Source organism: Seriola lalandi, unplaced genomic scaffold (assembly GCF_002814215.2).
Source record: "Seriola lalandi dorsalis isolate HSWRI2012SDOR001 ecotype SW California unplaced genomic scaffold, Sedor1 jcf7180002054689, whole genome shotgun sequence".
Lineage (NCBI taxonomy): Eukaryota > Metazoa > Chordata > Actinopteri > Carangiformes > Carangidae > Seriola > Seriola lalandi.
In genome coordinates this window covers 125,823-144,772 of record NW_019525242.1, presented here as the reverse complement: position 1 = coordinate 144,772, position 18,950 = coordinate 125,823, and the positions used below count along the sequence as shown (strand labels likewise).

Here is an 18,950-nt window from a genome sequence, read left to right as displayed (position 1 = left end):
TTTGAGGGTCCTGACTCATTGTGCTGGCTGTCATGAACACCTAACCTGTGTCTTTCCTGCTTTCAAGTCAAAATGTCTGTAATGAAAAACACATACAAAGACAGATTTCAGGCCTTGCATGAACCTGTGGCGCAACATGTGATTAGTCCACTCAGTCTAATTGAGTGGCTCTGTATGAAAGGCTTTTGTATTCATATTCATCATATTATCATCTTCGGAACACTGTCTGTCAGAGGTAAGATGGGGCTATATAATTTTTTAAGAACAATCTCAAACAGAAGATTGTGATCTGAAAAAAGTCTCATTGTTCTGATTAAGTCTCTGTGACTTCACGTATCCACCCAATTCTCTCTTCAGATAATCACGTGATTCTCGATAAACGCTGTGGGAGTACTAACAGTTAGGGCGTTTCTGGCATCAAGCATAAAGCAGTGAGATGTGTGCTTTTTTTTTTTTTTTTTTTTACTTCCGACTGCTTCCAAAATAAAAGCTTTTTAACGCTCAGTTGCGTCATCTGTAGACGCTGCCATGCCTCCTCATGGTCGATAGGTGGCAGTTGAGCTAACAATTAATGAATGACTGAATGATTGCGGTGTATATGCAACACCGGTTGAATCAAAACGTTGTGTAACAACCATGTAGCTTCAGCTGTGGCCTGTAACAATTCAACAACACAGTGGTGCTGTAACTGTCTGAGAGACAGTTTTACTGAGATTTCATTGTAATGTTTATTTTATATTCTTGATGATAATTTCATCTGTGTTTAAAATCATTAAAAAGGTAATAAGAGTTCAAAAAAGGGATCTTTCATTTAAAATTGGACTAAAATATCCCACCTTAAACAATAATTTTGTGGTTAAAAATCTAGTGTTCTTTATTACAAATTTCATTTTTTTGATGTTGAGGTCGCAGGTCAAATGACCAGAGTTTAGTGAAGGCCACACCTGTTGCATTGTGGGCAGAAGCAATACGGCAGCAGAGAGAGCCAACATATTTGCAGAGAGAGCCAATGTGGCTGCAGAAGAAAGATGTACGGCCTCAATTTAACAATATTTTGCACGGGCGTGGCCATTATTTCATTGGACCGGTGTATTTATAGGTATATGCCATGATGCAGATATATTGCAAGCTGTCAATATAGTACACTGCAGTCAAAATAAACACATTTAAATTGTTTTATATACAATATAGACTTTATAGAAACAGTTAAAATATAAGTAACTCCAAAGCAGGTTGTCACAGATCTACAATAAAAACAGAGTGACATGAAAATCTCTTTTAAAAACAATTATGAATGTAAAAAACAACAACATGTGATGAATCCAATTTCACCACAAAAACCTCTTTAAACATAGCAGACCGCTTCATGATAACCAAGATGTGGATGTTGACTGGAGCGTGGTGTCAGGTCAGTGGGAAAACTTTGTTAGGAAGGATTCAAGGAACCTTTGAGCAAAATGTTGCACATTTCATCTCATTTCACTCTGAATATGGAGAACTCATCTGTAAAGCAAAAGGAGAATATCAGCAGCGGATAATAGAAAACAAATAATAAAAATACATTAGCAGCTGAGTTTTCTGGAAACATTTGCGTATTTGCTCAGACCCAGTAGAAGCTCACAGTTTTTACCTGCCCTTTTAGGAGCATGTCAATTATTTAATTCAATGGGCTCAAGATAAAAACATTTAATAACACTAAAACAGCATATTGATCATAAATTAATGAAGCATATGAATGTAAACAATATTCACTATGGCAGATTTACATAATCCTATCAAACATATACAATACACACAGTTATTAATACCAATACCATATTAATACCAGTATAATTATGCTACTAATGTGCTAATGTTGATACTAATGTGGTAACACTGTACCATCTTTTCATATAGCAATGAAAACTTAAGTTGTACGCACACACACACAAGGATAAGGCTGGTGTTTCTCTATATTTTTTCTTGAACAAATCCAATGAAAAAAACAACAATGAGTTACTCTATCTTTTAATATTTCTTGTATTGCTTACCCGAATTGTAGCAGTGAGTCCTACACCCATTTGTTTCTACTGAAAATTTAAATCTTAAAAAAAGATTTGTTTTTAAAGATTTCTAAAAACCATTTGGCAGGACAGTCAGTAGTAGATATACCAGACTTTGAATTCACACACAATACTTGTCAGTAGGATCAGTCCATTGTTGGATTTTGTCTTTTCATTGGATTTATTTACAATAAGAAAAATACATTATATTGCCAACACTGTCCTTCAAGACAGAAGAGGTACAGTCGACCAGATGCTGAAGCATGCAAACTCACGGTGTCAATGTCGAAGCACAGGTGCTCGTTGAGCATGTCAAACTCCCCCGGAGTCATTGGGGGCTCAGGAGACTGACAAGAAGGTGGTGTGGCATTTGAATTAGGCCTGTGATATAAGGGAGATAATACAAGTGAAGGTACTGTTCATACATAATACATCATTATGCTGTAGGATGTGTTGTCAGCACAAGTAATGTGACATAATCAACATTTATACACCCAAAATTAAAACATTAAATAAAAAGTTCAACAAAAATTGTACTTTCATACAAAGTGAGCTGAGTAAGGGTCTCATGTTTAGTAATAAACTTACTTCAGTTGCGAGATGGGGATCAGGGTTGATGGTATGTATGGATGGACTGGAAATTTAATGAGAGAGATTAGTGTTGTAGTCCACAATCTTGTCAACCAATAAAGATTCAAAAGATGCTCTAAAAAACATTAAATGAAGAAATGGTTTTGCACCCTTGCCTTTGCTTGGCTGACTGTTGTAAAGCCGACCAAAGGCCTCGTCTTTGGGGATGTCCGGGTAGAGGAACTTGAGCGGGTTCTCTGGGACAAAACCGTCTGAGATCACTTTGTAGTCTCGTATGATGTCGGCAAATGGGAGAGCACTGAGCCGGTTTTTAGTGTACGGCTCCACAGAGTTGAGCTTCGCATCTCCTGTTGTAATGGTAACAATAATCATTTTATTTATAGAATATTTTTCAGCAAGCAATTAGGGACCATTTCAAGAGGTAAATAATGGAACACCAGTGCATTCACAATCATTTGTGACTCTAAGCAGGGCAGTTTCAATGCTGTATAACTTGCGGTAACCGGGTAGAAACTTCTGTTGTTATTCTTAAGTGCCAGTAGGAGTTGGTCTAGTACTGCCGGAGGTTTTTTTTGGTCTGTGGGATCTAAACCAGTTCACTCCAGCAGTGGTTGAACACAAGCAGTTTTAAAAGGATGTGGTACAGTTCCAGAGGTCAGAGAGTGACTGTTAGTGGTCAGCAGTTTTGTCTGTATTCAGAAATTTAATAAGTGACACAGTTTTCGTAGGATCCTGCAGTGATATTGGTCTCAAAGAATTTAACACATCCAAGGAGGGAGGATGTGTTCTAAAAAGTCATTATTAGCAAAACATAGCATTAGGTCAAGTAAAGGTCAAATCACCATTAAAAAAAAAACCATCAGGTTAGTATGCTTTTCTATACCATTGATTTGGTGGAAATGTTATATTTGAAAGAGACTTCACCGTTGTCGTTGTGCTCCACCCAGGTAAAAGTGATTCCTCCAAGATGGCTCTCGCTGAAGCGTAGGAGGAAGGTGCCCGGCTCTCTGTCCTTCAGCAGAGTGCGCTCCATCTCTTTACTCACAAAACCCATGATGTAGCTAAAAAAAAAGATCATTTTTAATGCTTTGAACTTTTTTGTCTTCTCTGTCACATTTTAGTATGTGTGTGTATGTTAAGGCTATGTTGACATGTCTACTTCTGCAGGTCTGACATGCTGCTGCAATCTTTTTCAAATAGGTGGAGCAGTTTGACACAAAATGACTGGACAATTCTCCCATGTGGAAAATCTGCAGGCTGCTAATATTTGTGACTGAGTGAGATTCAAGCCAAATCCATAGGATGTCTCACTTATAAAAAATGTCTCACTTTGAGCCCTGTGAAATCTACATTGAACTAGTTTAATATTGTGACAATGAGCCAGTGTTTTATATGTTATGTTTAATGCCATTAGATTGAATTTGGTGCAACCTCTTCTCAGTTTCACTATCCTGTTAACACAGAAACGTTTTAACATTTAAGAATGTATACTTCAACATTTTGGGGAATAAGCATATTCACTTTATTACCAAGAGTTACATGAGGAGATTGACACCACTCTCATGTCCGTATGCCTATCATAGCGTAAAGGCTGGAAACAGAGAAAAAACTAGCATAGCTCTGTCCAAAGGTATAAAAATCTGCCTACAAGCAGCTCACCAAATAACATGTTGTATTTTAGCTAAACTGCTAACTGGCTGCTGGCTGTAGCTCTATATTTAGCATACAGACATGAGAGTGGTATCGATCCTCTCGTCTAACTCTCTGTAAGAAAGCAAACAGAAGTATCGAGTCAGTCTTCTCCTGTCATGTCATAGTAGTATCCTAAGAGGAGCAGTCCTACTGCACAGCAGTAACTATGGGGGGGTGGAGGGTGAGATGGGGTGAGACATGGTCAGTGAGCATGGTCGGTGGCTTACTTCTCAGTCCAAACAGGCAGCAAGTGTTTCTTGATGAGCTCCAGGATGGAGTCCAGCCACATCCAGAAACTGAAGGGCTTTCCTGGAATATTCTCCTTGAATCATGTACGACACATGGACAGAGACACAAAGAGTACTTATTTGGCATTTAAACATCACATTATGATCAGCATGTGATGGAGATATGAAATATAAAAAAGCATAGAATGGAATGGAACAACTTTCTAATCAGCCACTACATGGCACAACCATGTTTGAGATGAGACCACATGCTACTGTATGCGGTTATGTAATTTAATACTTACCTTTGAGAACTTAGACCAGGACACTTGATAGTCACTACAGGAGGCATGCTGACCTACAAAAAGACAGTAAGTGACATCAGGGACTATACTCAGGGACCTAACCCGCAGTAGCCTGGCACTTCAAGTCAGTTTTCCAAAGTCAACTCAAGCTCAAGGGTCGACATACCGAGAAGCTTTTCTCCCAGCATGGTGAGCTGCTCCTTGTTGAGGCCCCGACCGGCAAAGGTGGAAAACTGCCAGCTAAGGACCTCGGAGAGCTGGCTCCAGCTGGCCCGAGGTGGGTTTCCAAAGAACGCCAAGTTCTGTGAATGACCAGGAATAGGGAAAGGATATTATATCATTATATCTCTAGTATAATGGAATTTTGTTTAACTGAACCACAAATTACAGCCTCAAAGGGAAAGTTGAGTCAACACCCTCTAAAAGAGTTGGAATGGTCATTTTTGCATTTCAATTCCACTGAAATGGAAATTGCACCAAACAAGAATCATATCATCATCTGAACCCTTTACGTCCGGAGAATATCTGTAGGCCGGGCGTCTCTGTAGCACCACATGTACCACCGCCTCATTTATGGTCTGTTGTGACACATTTGACCTTTATCAAAACATTCCAGCTCCTGCAATTTGGATATTGTACTTGGCCATATTGCAATTCTGATAATAATTCAATTAATTGTTCAGCCCTACTTTCCATTTTTTAAAAGACATTTTAAAACACTATGTCAGAGTGTGCTTGCTCACCCTCGGCTCATCCGTCAGAAGGTTGTACCACATGACAGAGGCCCAGCCTCCAGGCAGCTGGCTCACATTGGAAATGACCACCAGTGGCAGAGAACACGTCTGAAAGAATTCACATACACAATAAACAAGTTGCTGCCACAACAACAGCAGACAGCCGATCGTCAAGTAATATCAACGCTGCGTCTGACCTCCAGATCAATGGTGAGGCCCTGCACCGTGAAGCAAGCCTCAAAGCTGAGAGAGTGAAGTTCTTCTGTCACAGAGAGCAGACCCTGTAAAACACACAGACACCCCTCAGCACTGCTTTATTGGATCTAACTATTTTAAAGAGGTGGATCAGAAAATAATAGTAACGACATAGTTTGTCATTATCATTATTTTTCAATTACTTTTATTTTGAAAATAAGGCACAATTAAAACACAAAAACACAATTAAAGCTGGAGTGCAGGACTTTTAACATATAAGCAAATGTCCGTCATCTTTGGCAAACAAATTCACACAAAGCTGATTGAACCAATCAGCAGCAGGTACATCTCTCTGTATTCCTCAGTATACTGGAGTTTAAAATCCAGTGTCTGTGGCGACTTTCCCGCGCTGTGCACTAGTACTGAATTGTCTTATGTCAACCAGTGAGTTTTCCCGAGCTGAAGAGGGTGTTCTGTTGTCTATATATGTACATTATAAACATACTGTATGTGGAGGCTCAATTAAGCATCCGACACACAGCTGCATTATTCCTCAGACTTTTATTATGCGTCCCCCTTGCAACACAGGACAAAGTGCTGAAGGTTCCTACATGAAATACTGTACATGGCTAGGAACCTTCACTGGGGACACATTATAATAAAGGTCCAGGAGACAACATGCAGCTGTCTGTCCCGTCACTGTGTTGAGCCTCAAGATGTGTTTATAAATGACATATAGGCAACACAACAGAGTCAGAAGGAGTGACCGTTGCCACGGAGACAGAGCAGACTGCAGCAGCTAGGTCCAAGAAAAAGTTTCTGATGCTCCAGATAAAAAACAGGTTGGTCGGACAGGTTGGTATTTCTAAAATATTTGGAGTATGTAACTATTACTTGTACTATACTTGAGTAATGAATTACTGGAAATGTGGAAATGTATCCATGATCAACAGTGTTTGTGTAATTACTCTCACTGCCAGAGGGGGGAGACAAAAGCGGTGTTTGGAGAGCACTTTGTTCATCTGCTTGTCTTACCTCGTTCCCCTTTGTGCCATTGATATATTTCTTCTCTTTCAACTGCTGTGAAATACAAACTCAGTTTCAGTTGGCTTAAAATCAACAACAGAAAAAACAAAAAAAGTTCAACAAATTGCAACTGACAAACTATTTCATGTTTTATACCACATCCAAGTGTACCTGAAACTGGATTTAGTCTGTTGATACTGTATGAGAGCCAGTGAAAAGAAGGAGCTAGTACAACGACTTCATACAGTTATGGGAAAAACCGGTTTTGCTGTAGGTTAGCAAATAAAAAAATGACAAGCATGAATATAATCAGACAGTGAATGGGTTGGGTTGGTTGTTTTACCAGGTGTCTGAACTCCACCGAGAGGCAGCCATTGGAGTAGTCCTCAATATCCATAACTTTAGTGTTGTTGGTCAGGATGAAAAACTGACGACTTCTGAGGAGAAGAAGATGGTAAAACAGAAAAAAACTGATTTGACAATTCTTAGTTGAAACCATGCAGCAGAGTGTATGAATTCACTCCAGGAAGTAGTAGCTGAACGTTTTTTTAGATGACATAATGCAGCTGAAGCTGCTGAAATCACACATGTGAAAAAATTCTTTAACCCTAACAGTTATCAAACCTCAGCTATGAGACGTAAACAGGTTGTGTACTGGGAGAGGATAGCCCTCTCCAGCTCATGTATGGCCATGGAAATATTCAAAAAAACAAAATGTAGAAGTTTTGTCATAAAATACATTTGAGTTTTTAAATATTTTGAAAGAAACTTAAAGGAAAATTAGCGAAAAGAAAGAGAGATATACTGTAAAGTGCACGTCTTAGATGACAAAACAAATTCACCTAAACTGGATGATGGATTTCAGACAAAAATTTTTCCTCCAAACTGATGTGTGGCATTTTACAATTAACCAATTTCTCCAAAAGGTGAAGTCAAGTTTTATAATGCATGTAGTTTGACATGCATGTCAGTAATCTGATGCAATATAGGCCTCCATTCTTCACACTGACTTGGTACAACATGGCTTCTATCTGCGCTAAAATTAAACATCAGCAGAACATCCTGTTTCAAAGTTGTACTCACACTCTGCCGGGGGGGAGGTCCCTGGAGACGCACACAAACACACAGATATAAAAAGGTTAGTGCTCAGACAAATTCACCAAATGCAGGGTATGACTTTAACATTGCACATAGATTGATAAAGAGATAGAATAGTTATTTAAACTTATATATATACTTTATATTTAAAAATAAAAATCTCACTTGTCAAATGTTGTTTTCACTTTCAGCTGATAATCCACCTCTGGAAGTTTAACCAGGAGTCTGGGAGAAATCAGGAACAGAAAAAACAGCTTAACTGAATTCTCAGCCAACACAAATACAAATTTTTCACCATGCAAAAATACATAAAAAATGTCAGATATTGTTTCATTAAAAAAATCAAGGTATAAACTGGAATGAAAGAGACAAATATAGAGGGGAAAAAAATCATGGAAATATATCAGGTTACATAATGATACCTGACTTTGGTGGTGAATTGTACTCCAGTCTTGATGATGAGGGGTTTTTGTGGATGTGTGGGCATGCATGGCTGCTTCTCCACCACAAATGAACTGAGAACAAACCACACCTCATATAATTGACAGTTTTCAGCAGACAGTAGCAGCATGCACAACTAAAAGTACTCGGGTGCACGGTCGTTGCTATGTAAACAGTAGCCTTCTTGTTTAATGTGGGGAAAAGAACGAATCGTTTCAGCTTATAAAGTGGATGTGACGATTTATATAGATAGGTGAGTTTTAAACTCCAATTTACAGAGAGAATACACGATTACTTAATGAAATACATCCATGAGAGAATCCTCTAGGAGCCACAACCCCAAGGAGGGAGGTGTCGCCATGACAACAGCATCACATGATGAGAAACAGCTAAGGTAAAAGTTCACTTGAAGAACAGCTACTACAGAGACACCAAATAGACACTGCTAATTAAAGATGAATATAAATACACATAAAACACATACAACTACAACAATACTTTACATGATGTATGTACATTCATATCACTGCGTCCCCAATAGACAAAACTCAGGCAAGATTGGTCAATAATTTGTCATCCAGCATATAAAAGGCAGAGACAGAAAATATAAGACTATGTGACTCAGTTTGCCCAAATAGTTTGAATCTTCAAATAAATATATAATGGAAAATTACATAACAGAAAAATTACATAATAGTAACATAATCTACAGTTTTCATCATGCCCGTGAGAGGGCGTAGTGTTCGTCCTGTATTTAGCACTTCTCTCTATTGTACACTTTGCTTCTAGTGCTGTAAGTAAGGGTGGAAGTCGTGATACTCATTTCTATCTCTGTGGGTGTGCTCACCCATCAACATTCAGTCAAAAGACTGCTTCCTAGAAAGCCTTCATGCTTGGTCGCTGACACATTGCTAGAGGTAACCAACTTCCCTCAGGTGCCGTCTGTTTATGATATTGGAAATGTTAAACTAGAAAGACTAGGAACTCAATAAAATAAGTACATGTCTATCATGTTGTGTTATATGCATTTTTGTTTTTTAAAAGTATGTGTCCACACTGTTGGTTGTGTTTCATTGCCTATGCCGTGTCATGTGATGTTCAGATTACCTCTTGATGAGGTGATAGATGAGGTATTTAACCCGCTCCTCCATCTGAGGTTTCTGCAGCGGGATTGGGTCGCTCTCGTAGGTGACCTTCGCAACCAGTTCCCCCAGTTTGTCCAGCTGACGCTTGATCTGGAAGAGACTCTGGGCTGTCAGACTAAACCTGAGAGGGGACAGATGAGAGGAAGTGATGAGGAGGGCGAGAGAGAGATTTGATGCTTATTTCATATATCTGAACTTCATATATTATGTTGTATTTGCTAATCAGCACTAACCACGTAGTACAGCTGAGGCTGATGGTGGCGCTATAACAGCCTGAAGATCATCAAAGTCACTACTGTTTATGTCTGCACAAAATATAGTTGTTGAGATCATTTAATCTGGATTGTAGTGGTGGACCGACCAACACTGCTAACCCTGGAGCCACAGATCTGCAGTGAGCGCTTTACTGATTTACTGCTGTGCTTTTATACTAAAGCAACTATTTTATCAGAATATGGACAGAGCTACTGATCTTACTGAGAAGAGGAGACCTCCTCTGTTTCCCATAACTAACATATGTCACCAAGTTAAGATGAGAAAGGGAGAAAAGTGGTATTATTAGAGCGTAGTAAATGACAACGAACGGATGAGAGAGTTATACATATTCCCAGAGGAACATCTTTGGTCCCGCTGAAAAGGCCAGCATGTACAGAAAAAGTATAAATACTCTAGAAGTTAATGGAAGAGTATGTTTTCCCAACAGAACATGAAAGGCTCTTCAAACAAAATGAGACTTCTTGTCAGATGACCCAGTTTATTCTGAACTAGGTGTTATGTTGAGCCCTTGTTTTGATTATCAGGAATAACAGTTTGGTAAATGCAGCTACTCAAGGTCCAGCCTACACATTTTACAAGTTAAAGGTCCAGTTTTGGAAAATGTAGCTGATGTTGCTGATAAAAAGGAACTCCACTGATCTGATGATGTCACCAGGGTTATCTCGGTTTAGCTTGCAGATAACAGAAAGGCTGTGAAACAAACTGAAGGTGTAGAGACTGAAAGACTTGGCACAGAGTTAAATGAAAAGATGCTCTAGGTTGCATCATGGGTAATGTATGATTCGGCCTCTGCTGCTTTGGTTTCGGCCATTTCTTTTTTAACCTGCGTATTGCGGGTCCCCAAACTTTATAGTTACTACAACACTCAATCGCTGGAGTACTCCTTTAATGTTCCTATAATGTATAACAGTGTCTATCTACATGCCCTCGATATGCTGCACATATATGTGGGGTATGTTACCTATATAACCTCACTACAGTGAAACATTCTCATAAAGATTTCAGCGGACATTCAGGGACGCTCATTACCAGCTCTGCAGCTGGTCCAGGCCGGTGAGCAGTGGACCACCGATGGCGGCGACCTGCTGCCTGCGCTTCCAGTCCTGCAGCTCAGGGTTGAGCTGGGAAGTCATCAGGTCGTCAATCTCTTTGATCACAACATCCATCTTTGACAGGATCTCCTAACAGGGGCCATGAAGAACAGCCGTGATGGTTTTTGAAATGAAAATCATACTATGCAAAGAGTTTTTTTTTTTTTGTGCACTCACTTTTACATTTGGAGACATTTAGTTGCTCAAATGTCAGCACTTTGCACGATGATACAAATGCATACCTTTCTTTTAAAGTCGAGCCTGTTAAGCATTTCCTGCAGTCTTGTTACTTCTTGTTTCATTATTTCAGAGTTCCTATCTGATGATTCTGACACACAAACACAGATATATAGTTTTGAGCACATTCTTGGGTGTTGGAGGCCATGCATCTTTAAATAGCGCTGTTTTTCACAGCTTGCACATCTTATAATAGGGCTCACCCCGAGACTGTAGGGTCTTGTAACGGAAGTCGAAGTCGTCCTGCATGTCCTCAATGTATTTCACCGCCTGGTCCATCAACTAGACATAGACAGACACAGTTCTTTTCATTTCATTTTACAGTATGAAATGTAGTGATATCTTTGTATTGATTATTGATATACCCTGACAAGACTTGAGTGTTTCAGTTACCTGTACGCTGCCCCTGATGATGCTGACTCTGTTGTCCATGTTCTTCTGCCTCTCAAAGGCCACAGAGCTCTGCAATGATTTCTCCAGTGGACCCTGTTCGCAGATTTTCTTTTTAGACATATTTTTTATTCTCTATTAATTTACCAAATAGATCAAACATTATGTGAACTCCCTGTCTTTTTTTTTCAGAATGTAATGTGAGCTTCATTATGGAATGGCTAACAAAATTAGTAAATTATCAGAGGACTCTCATTACTGCCTGAACACACTTACACATGACATGACACATTGCCAGAATTCATTTTCTTGATGTTAATAAATTATTGCTGTGATGAAAAGGTCCCTTGAATCTTTAACATACAGTCAGTGTGCTGAAGTTTACAGCCGTGCAAGTGGCTCAGTGAGGCTGCCAATATTAGCATGCTTTCACACTCATAATGAAATGATAACATGCTGATGTTTGGCAGGTAATGTTCACAATGTTCATCATCTCAGTTTAGCATGTTAGTATGACAGCACTTAATAATTAGCACCAATTAGCACCAAACCAATACTTTTACATTTATTTGGTCACAAACCAAAGTATCAGACAATCTGAAACTTTGACCTGAAGATGGCATTAGATGCAAAGTCACCAATTATGACAATGAATCCTCTGAGGACTATGAATGCTCGTCCCAACTCTCATAGAAATCCATCCAATATTTCTCCAAAAGTGATGCACCAACCAATGGAAAATGCCAACTCTAGAGCCATGCTGAAAGCTTGGCTAAAAACAGACAATGCCCACCTTCCATTAATGCATGTGAGTTAAATGAGTGGACATTTTAGTGTCAGAGGCAGATTTTATAATTAAATCATTTGATTGGTTGAGTAAAACAACAGTGGTCAGAGCCAAAGTACCATCATTTTACCGTGTTGGTAGACAGTATGCTTTGTATAATGGTTGCTTTCCTGGTTAGTTTGCGTTGACATCATGAACACTGTAGTTAATGGAATATGAAATGAAGGACAGTTCTATTTTTAATATCAAAGTTTCACCTTTTCCTCTGAAGTTTTTCTGTTAGCTAACTACAAAAAGTTCCCATTATTTGGCCTTTAAACTTGGAATAACTGTTTATTTGGTTGTCTATTTTCCTTCTAGCATTGGGTTTGGTCTCTACCAACGCCTGGGGACAACACCTGCTAATGCTCCGAATGTTCAGCAGTTGGCTCCTAACTGTGTCTGTCTGCTGTTTGGTGAAAGTGAGAGTCGACCAGAATAGTAAAGTTGAAGGCCATAAATAATTCTCTGGGATCATCAATGCAAGTGACTCCTTACAAGTGGTAATGTGTCCAGTGTTAATACAAAATACTGAATATAGGTGCTAAAGACCAAATCTTATGCAGCTGTAAAACAATTATCAACAAACTATCTGCCTAATATCTTTGAAGACACTGAGGCACTAAAACAGTTTTCTTTGCATCAGCCTCTCTGCAACAAATAAAAAAGTGATCTTGTTTATGGTTATTGCAGCAATAAAGCGATTACCGTAACTGCCAGGGATTAGAGTACTTTGCCATTCCACACTCTTCCTGGAAGCTGCCCTGATTTACCAGCAGTGGTTGATAACAAGGAAGCAGAGGGACTCCCCCCCCCCCCCCCCCCCGAGGGAGATGCTATGACAAACCTGTTCCTGCATGCAAGCGCTGGAGAGGATACGGCACTCTTCCCTGAGGCAGGTGGAGATGACTCTGGCCATGACAGCAGGGTTGTTCGCATATTTCACCTGTGGAAGCCACGCACACACACGCACACACGCACACACACACACACACACACACACACACACACACACACACATATATAATATATATATAAAATGTAGTTAAGCGATAAAAGCAAAACCAGCATGGTTTCACCCTTTAGTCTCCACAGTGTCTGTTATGTTGTTAACCAGAAAAACCAAAGCTCCAGATAAGGAGATAAGGAGGAAATGGTTTTCACAGATAACTGTCTTCTCACAGACATGAGGTTTTTACTGGAAGTGTTTTACTGAATCAGCAAAGGAATGAGTTTGAACTTGACTCTGGAAAGAAACAAAAGGACAAAATGAAAGTGAACATAGGACACATGAAGTCAGAGATGTGCACAGATACTTGGAGCATAGCCACTTTTTTCTAAAAGCCTGCAGCTCTAACATTCATTTCCAGGGTATGATCCTTCTTTATAACAGACCATTTTGTTGCTGATTTGGAGTTGAAAATGTGGTTGTAATTGTTTTTAATTAGTATCCCAGCCTTGTTAATAATTATAACCAATTATCAGCCTTTCTTTGAAAAATTGTGTATAGAGTAGTGTTTGCTCCTCACTGTTTTCAGAACAAATTTTTTAAATAGTAGATTGTTTCAAAGGAACACACCAGAAATGAATCACTGTACTTCCCCAGAGCTGGGAGACTCACAAAAGACAGATTTAAAAAAAAAAAAAACAAGTGCCTAATATGAGTCAAACTCCAAACTCAGCTGGATTCTACATTTCTACATCTACATTATGGATGTAGTGCAACCATTATGGATATGATGCAACCAATGGCATCTTTTCATTGGGACAACCCACAATAATAACCCTGGTGATATCACCATGATGCCACAGAAGGCATCACACAGCTATTTCACAGGCTGACCTTTTATGTGGAGTGTCCCCAAACCTTTTTTTATTTGTCTTGTTTCATACATCAAGAGGACTCTGTTCTTTCCGTAAGGTCAGCGTGGCAACGACAGCTCAGAACAGGATTACATACTAACAAAAACAAAATCAATGTTTTATATTCCCTCAGTGGACTAAACCCTAAAGACACAAACTTTCCCTCAGTCAAACTCCTGCCTCCATAGTTGCCTCGACATAACCACATGAAGAGTGCTGTGATATTTCACCCATCTGCTCATTTAAAAAGAAAAACACTTTGAAAAGCACGAAAAAATTCTGCTGTGGGAAGAGGAAAGTTCTTTCTCTCGCCTCCAGCTGTGACTAAGCTGATATGCATCAGCATCATTTGCCAGAACAATGACTGAGGATGCATCAACACACACCTACACACACACTTTCATTACAGTAACAACTAGAGCATTTAGGCAGGCAGCAGGTTGGTTTATTGTGGTGTCTTTAAAGCTGCTAATCACAAGCTCACTTCTCTTTGTAGTTCAGCACACATGTATTCTGTAGGCATCAATGGTGTTAATCTCTTCCTGCAGTGGTGTTTACCCAACACAAATCTAAGTAATCATCCATCAGCTAAACCGACACTACACTGATACTTTCCTGAATTTCTGATAAAGGTCAGTGAAGGGGGGTTTTCCCTTCAACGATTCTGCTTGAATCTGGGTGATGACACAAACAAATGAAAGAGAGATTCAAACACGGCTCTGGTTCAAATCTCTCTTGTGCTCTATAAATCGATGATACAAACTACTTACACGTCACAACAACAACAAGCCACAAGCATCCCTGCCTAAAGCACAAGAGTAACTACTTCCTCTGAGAAGTGTCGACTCTCGACACAGGCACACACACATTCAGACGCACAGGAAACAGCGGTATAAGCCTCACACGGTTCTTCTGCAAAGGTATATCTCTTTTCCAGAATAAAAATGTGCTGCTGAGGCTTTTCACGTCAGCGCACTCTGACTTTAACCAAACATCCTGTGCAGCTCCGGGAGCAGCACCTACACTCTCATGAGTTCATCTGGAGATTACCTACAGAATATAATGACACGTAAGACGCCCTCACAAGAAGAATAGGCTATCTTTAGTTTTGTGTGAGAGGTACTTGGCCTTTACTCACTCCATTTAACATTTCAGACACAAAACCAAAAGCTGCTTCTCTCAGGTAACGGAGAAAAACAACACAAAAACAGAAACCAGTCACACGTCCAAACTGACTTCAAACTTCAACGTACAGACGATATATTTTACTTCCCTGTCACCTCCAGTACACTTCTCCATTTTAGATGGGTTTTTAGAATGGTCAGCTTATGGTTGAATTTCTTTGTCCCATATAAAGAATAGAACATTTCTTTCTGCCTGTCTCTGGTTTTGTAACCTCAAACTTTATAAAACATTTTTTTTTTTAAACGTGGATCTTATTCCTCCACATATATCATTTAATAGTTGTTTTGTTCTACTCGCTTTGCGCTAATATGTGTAAACGAAACCCATCGTATCTTTCTGCTTTAACAACTTCTGCGTATTGTAGTGAAAGTTGTTTGTGTCATTCATGAAACACTGTGTGAGCATGTCAAATAACAATCAGTATGAGTGTCTGAGCAACTTTAAAAACTTGAATCAGAATCAATCTGCTGCACAACAATAGAAGAGTCCCAGTTGAAAATGGAGTGAGCTTTGAAGTTGACATGACAGGGATTAAAGAGAGGTGACACACCTGTAACTGCTGTTGTATGATTTTCATGTTGTGCCTTTGTAAGAAGTTCTGCTCCTGTGAGCGCACCCTCTCCAGCTGGGACAGCAGGTTGGTAAACAGCACCGTCGCCATCGACTCATCGTTAGCTGCTGTGTCCCTGAAAACACACAGCGGCTGATGTTAAGAAGACTCCCGGGAAAACACATGAAGAAGTTAACCTTTTTTAATACACATAGTACCGACACCTAATGCCTGTTCACAGGTAACTGTATGTAAAATAACTTTATTAACCAGAGAGTTGATGAGAGTCAACTGAACACTCATACTCATTGACTCTTTTGCATCTACAAGCCTGAACAAGTGCAGGTGTTTGTTGTGAATGCTTGCCTAGCTGCTAGCAAACATGCACATGACATTGGTGTGAACACTAGAGGGCGATATTACATTCACCAGTTTGGAAAGTAAAGGAAAAACAAAGGAATGTTTAAAGCTGTAGCCACTAAGGTGCAGCAAAACAAGCTGAAAACACATTGCCAACATACATAGAGCAACATTACAATTTGGACTCTAGTTTCTGTCTGTTATTCAGTCTCCTGATTTGATCCCCATCATCTGGGGGAAATTTCTGGCTCATCAGCTGCCAAATGCTCCACTGTGATCACCAGCTAGTTGCTAACCTTGTCTGCTGTCTGAGACAGGTAAAGTACAACAGGTATGTCACTGGCTTTTCTGACTGATCACTGACACCAGATGTCTGCGAGTCAAAGTTGATGACAGTGAAGTTATGGACTGTAAAACCAAAACAATGAGCTGAAAGATGCTAAAAAAGTGTGCCTATGGGAGCTTCAGAGTTAGGTGTTGGGTGACTCCTTTCACATTACACACCATCATTTGATCCACTGATAATCCAAAAATATTTACTTGTGGAGCATTAAATGAAAGTCTGATGTCAATCCGATAATTAATGTCTCAATAGAATCAAAGAGAATGCTAGCCTGTGTGCTTTGGTGAGTTCTTACAGATGTTGTTTCCTAATCAATAAATTCTTTGACACACAAGTATTGTGGAGGTTAGTGTCAACTACTCTGCACCACCTACACAGATCCCCCTCCTGTTGTGCCTTTCCAAGAATATTTATATGTAGCTCCACAGAAGGATGAGTCAGGCATCTCTACAGTAGGCTTACATTTTAATTTAAAGTGTCAGTTCACCCAAATTGTAAAAATACATATTTTCTATATTTTACCTCCAGTACATAAGTATAGTTTTGAGGTTGTTGGGTTTTCAGTTATCTATCTCTGAGATATCTGATTCTACCCTAACACATATCACACAAATTTCACTACTAGTAAAAATTTTTTTTTTTTTGTAATTTGGCTGATATGATTTTTAAAACAACACAGAGAGAGAGAGAGAGAGAGAGAGAGAGAGAGAGAGAGAGAGAGAGAGAGAAAGAGAGAGAGAGAGAGGGAGAGAGAGAGTGCGAGAGCAGGACTCACCAGTCCTGAGACTCGATCCAGCTGGCCAGACCCTGTCGGATGTCCATGGGGAAGTTATCATCATACAGATAATCCACATGTTCCAGGAGCCTGATCTCCAGCTGCTGAATCTGCTTCCACTGGCTCATGCTGCGGTGCGCACACGCGGTACAAAACACGCGCACAGCCCGTTATCACCTGGGTTTAACCGACCAAGCAGCAACTCATATTGTATTCTATCATTAATTAAATTTCATATCTATTCATTGTAATGAGTAATTTTGTAGTTGAAATCTCTTTTTGTAGTATTTGTTACCTGTGACGTCTATGCGCTGCTTCCCGTCAGACACATTCACCATGTGCACTTGTTTCCCTCGTTGACTTTCGTTTTTTAATGTGAGTCTGTTCAGGAAGTGCCCTCATTTACACCACAGGCAGGTAGCCTCTTCAAGAAACCCCGCCCCCACATGCACACACACACATGCACACACACACACACACGCACACACACACACGCACACTCCTGTGTATGAGGAGAGAGATGAAGAAGCTAATACTTACCGGTAATACGAACACGCAGCTCAGAACTGGGATTGTTGTCACATGGCGCAGTGGGGCTACTTTTGATGAATTCTTTAAAAACGAAATAGAAACCAGGTGATCCTGGTTGTTATGTAACTGCCAGGACAGTACAAGCTTTAAGGATTAATCAGTGTGGTTAATAAGGAATTTCACTGTTTTAGTAGTGATTATCATATGAAGTCGAACATGCCACTCTTGTTTATTTTTTTGTTTGTTTATTGGTGAAAAAACAGAAAGTGACATAGAAAGCATTGTGACGATAAAACAGAGATTTTAAGAGTGTGTGCGCGCGCGCATGATATGATGTTCTAATGAAAGTTGATCTATACAATAACAATAATGATAATGATATTGATAATAATTATAATGCTAACAATGATATTTAATAATAGTAATATAATAATGATAATATATGATAATAATAATATAATACAATAATTATGTGATACTATATAATAATGATAATCATGATGGTAATTATCATATTCATGTAACATACCACTCTTGTTAATAAAACCAAACTAAACTAAATTTGACTGAACTTAATTTCTGTCAACAACTTAAAAACTGTTATTTGTTTTTATACATTTAAAAAACAGCACTAGAAATGGGCAAATATTTGTTTGTCTAAACATTAACACTGTGTAAGATATGCTAATAATGTGACCTAAGGGAAGCATATGAAGCAAATAGGACCTAAGATGGAGCCCTGAGGTACACCACAGGAAAGAGCAGCAGTATCAGGCCTCTGGGGACCAAGCAACACAGAAAAACTCCTATCTGAGAGATAGGAGGAAACCAGTTGAGGGCACTCCCAGAGACACCCGCCTACTGCCTCTCAGTCTGTCATCCACAATGTCTAAAGCCGCCCACATCAGCATATCTCTTTATGTCACTGGAGGTGCTTAGTAGAGCAGTTTCAGTGGGATGCCTCTGACGGAAACCAGACTGGAGTTTATCTGAAATGTTGGTTGTTGTTGTGCGGTCAAAACAGCAC

General features: G+C 39.5%; 1 protein-coding gene across 5 annotated transcripts; it reads right to left on the bottom strand.

Moving 5' to 3' along the window:
- Positions 1 to 1,171: 1,171 nt before the first annotated feature.
- Positions 1,172 to 17,842, bottom strand: stat4 (signal transducer and activator of transcription 4). Of its 5 annotated transcripts, none has more exons than XM_023423098.2 (24): positions 17,688 to 17,842; positions 17,393 to 17,521; positions 15,915 to 16,050; positions 13,164 to 13,262; positions 11,494 to 11,586; positions 11,304 to 11,382; positions 11,106 to 11,191; positions 10,802 to 10,953; positions 9,459 to 9,617; positions 8,333 to 8,425; positions 8,076 to 8,135; positions 7,896 to 7,916; positions 7,156 to 7,249; positions 6,822 to 6,866; positions 5,789 to 5,872; positions 5,601 to 5,699; positions 5,024 to 5,159; positions 4,858 to 4,910; positions 4,553 to 4,647; positions 3,558 to 3,694; positions 2,783 to 2,980; positions 2,631 to 2,676; positions 2,318 to 2,423; positions 1,172 to 1,503 (listed from the first exon to the last, which is right to left on the bottom strand). In XM_023423098.2, the coding sequence occupies exons 2-24, from the start codon at positions 17,518 to 17,520 to the stop codon at positions 1,480 to 1,482; spliced, it is 2,223 nt and encodes a 740-aa protein (XP_023278866.1). In that variant the 5' UTR covers position 17,521; positions 17,688 to 17,842; the 3' UTR covers positions 1,172 to 1,479. The 5 variants fall into 5 exon arrangements, with proteins under 5 accessions (XP_023278866.1, XP_023278867.1, XP_087034624.1 ...); XM_023423099.2 differs by having other exon boundaries at positions 17,393 to 17,569; positions 17,688 to 17,834; XM_087178498.1 differs by having other exon boundaries at positions 7,156 to 7,246; positions 17,393 to 17,569; positions 17,688 to 17,834.
- Positions 17,843 to 18,950: the final 1,108 nt, after the last annotated feature.

What these genes read in the sequence shown, in the direction of transcription:
- stat4 (XM_023423098.2), bottom strand. Translation starts at nt 17,520, where the DNA reads ATGAGCCAGTGGAAGCAGATTCAGCAGCTGGAGATCAGGCTCCTGGAA. An exon ending in TTCTGACGGATGAGCCGAGG is followed by an intron (nt 5,160 to 5,600) that starts GTGAGCAAGCAC and finishes GGTCATTCACAG; the next exon opens with AACTTGGCGTTCTTTGGAAA. An exon ending in CTGCCTGTTTGGACTGAGAA is followed by an intron (nt 3,695 to 4,552) that starts GTAAGCCACCGA and finishes CTTTTTTTTTAG; the next exon opens with CTACATCATGGGTTTTGTGA.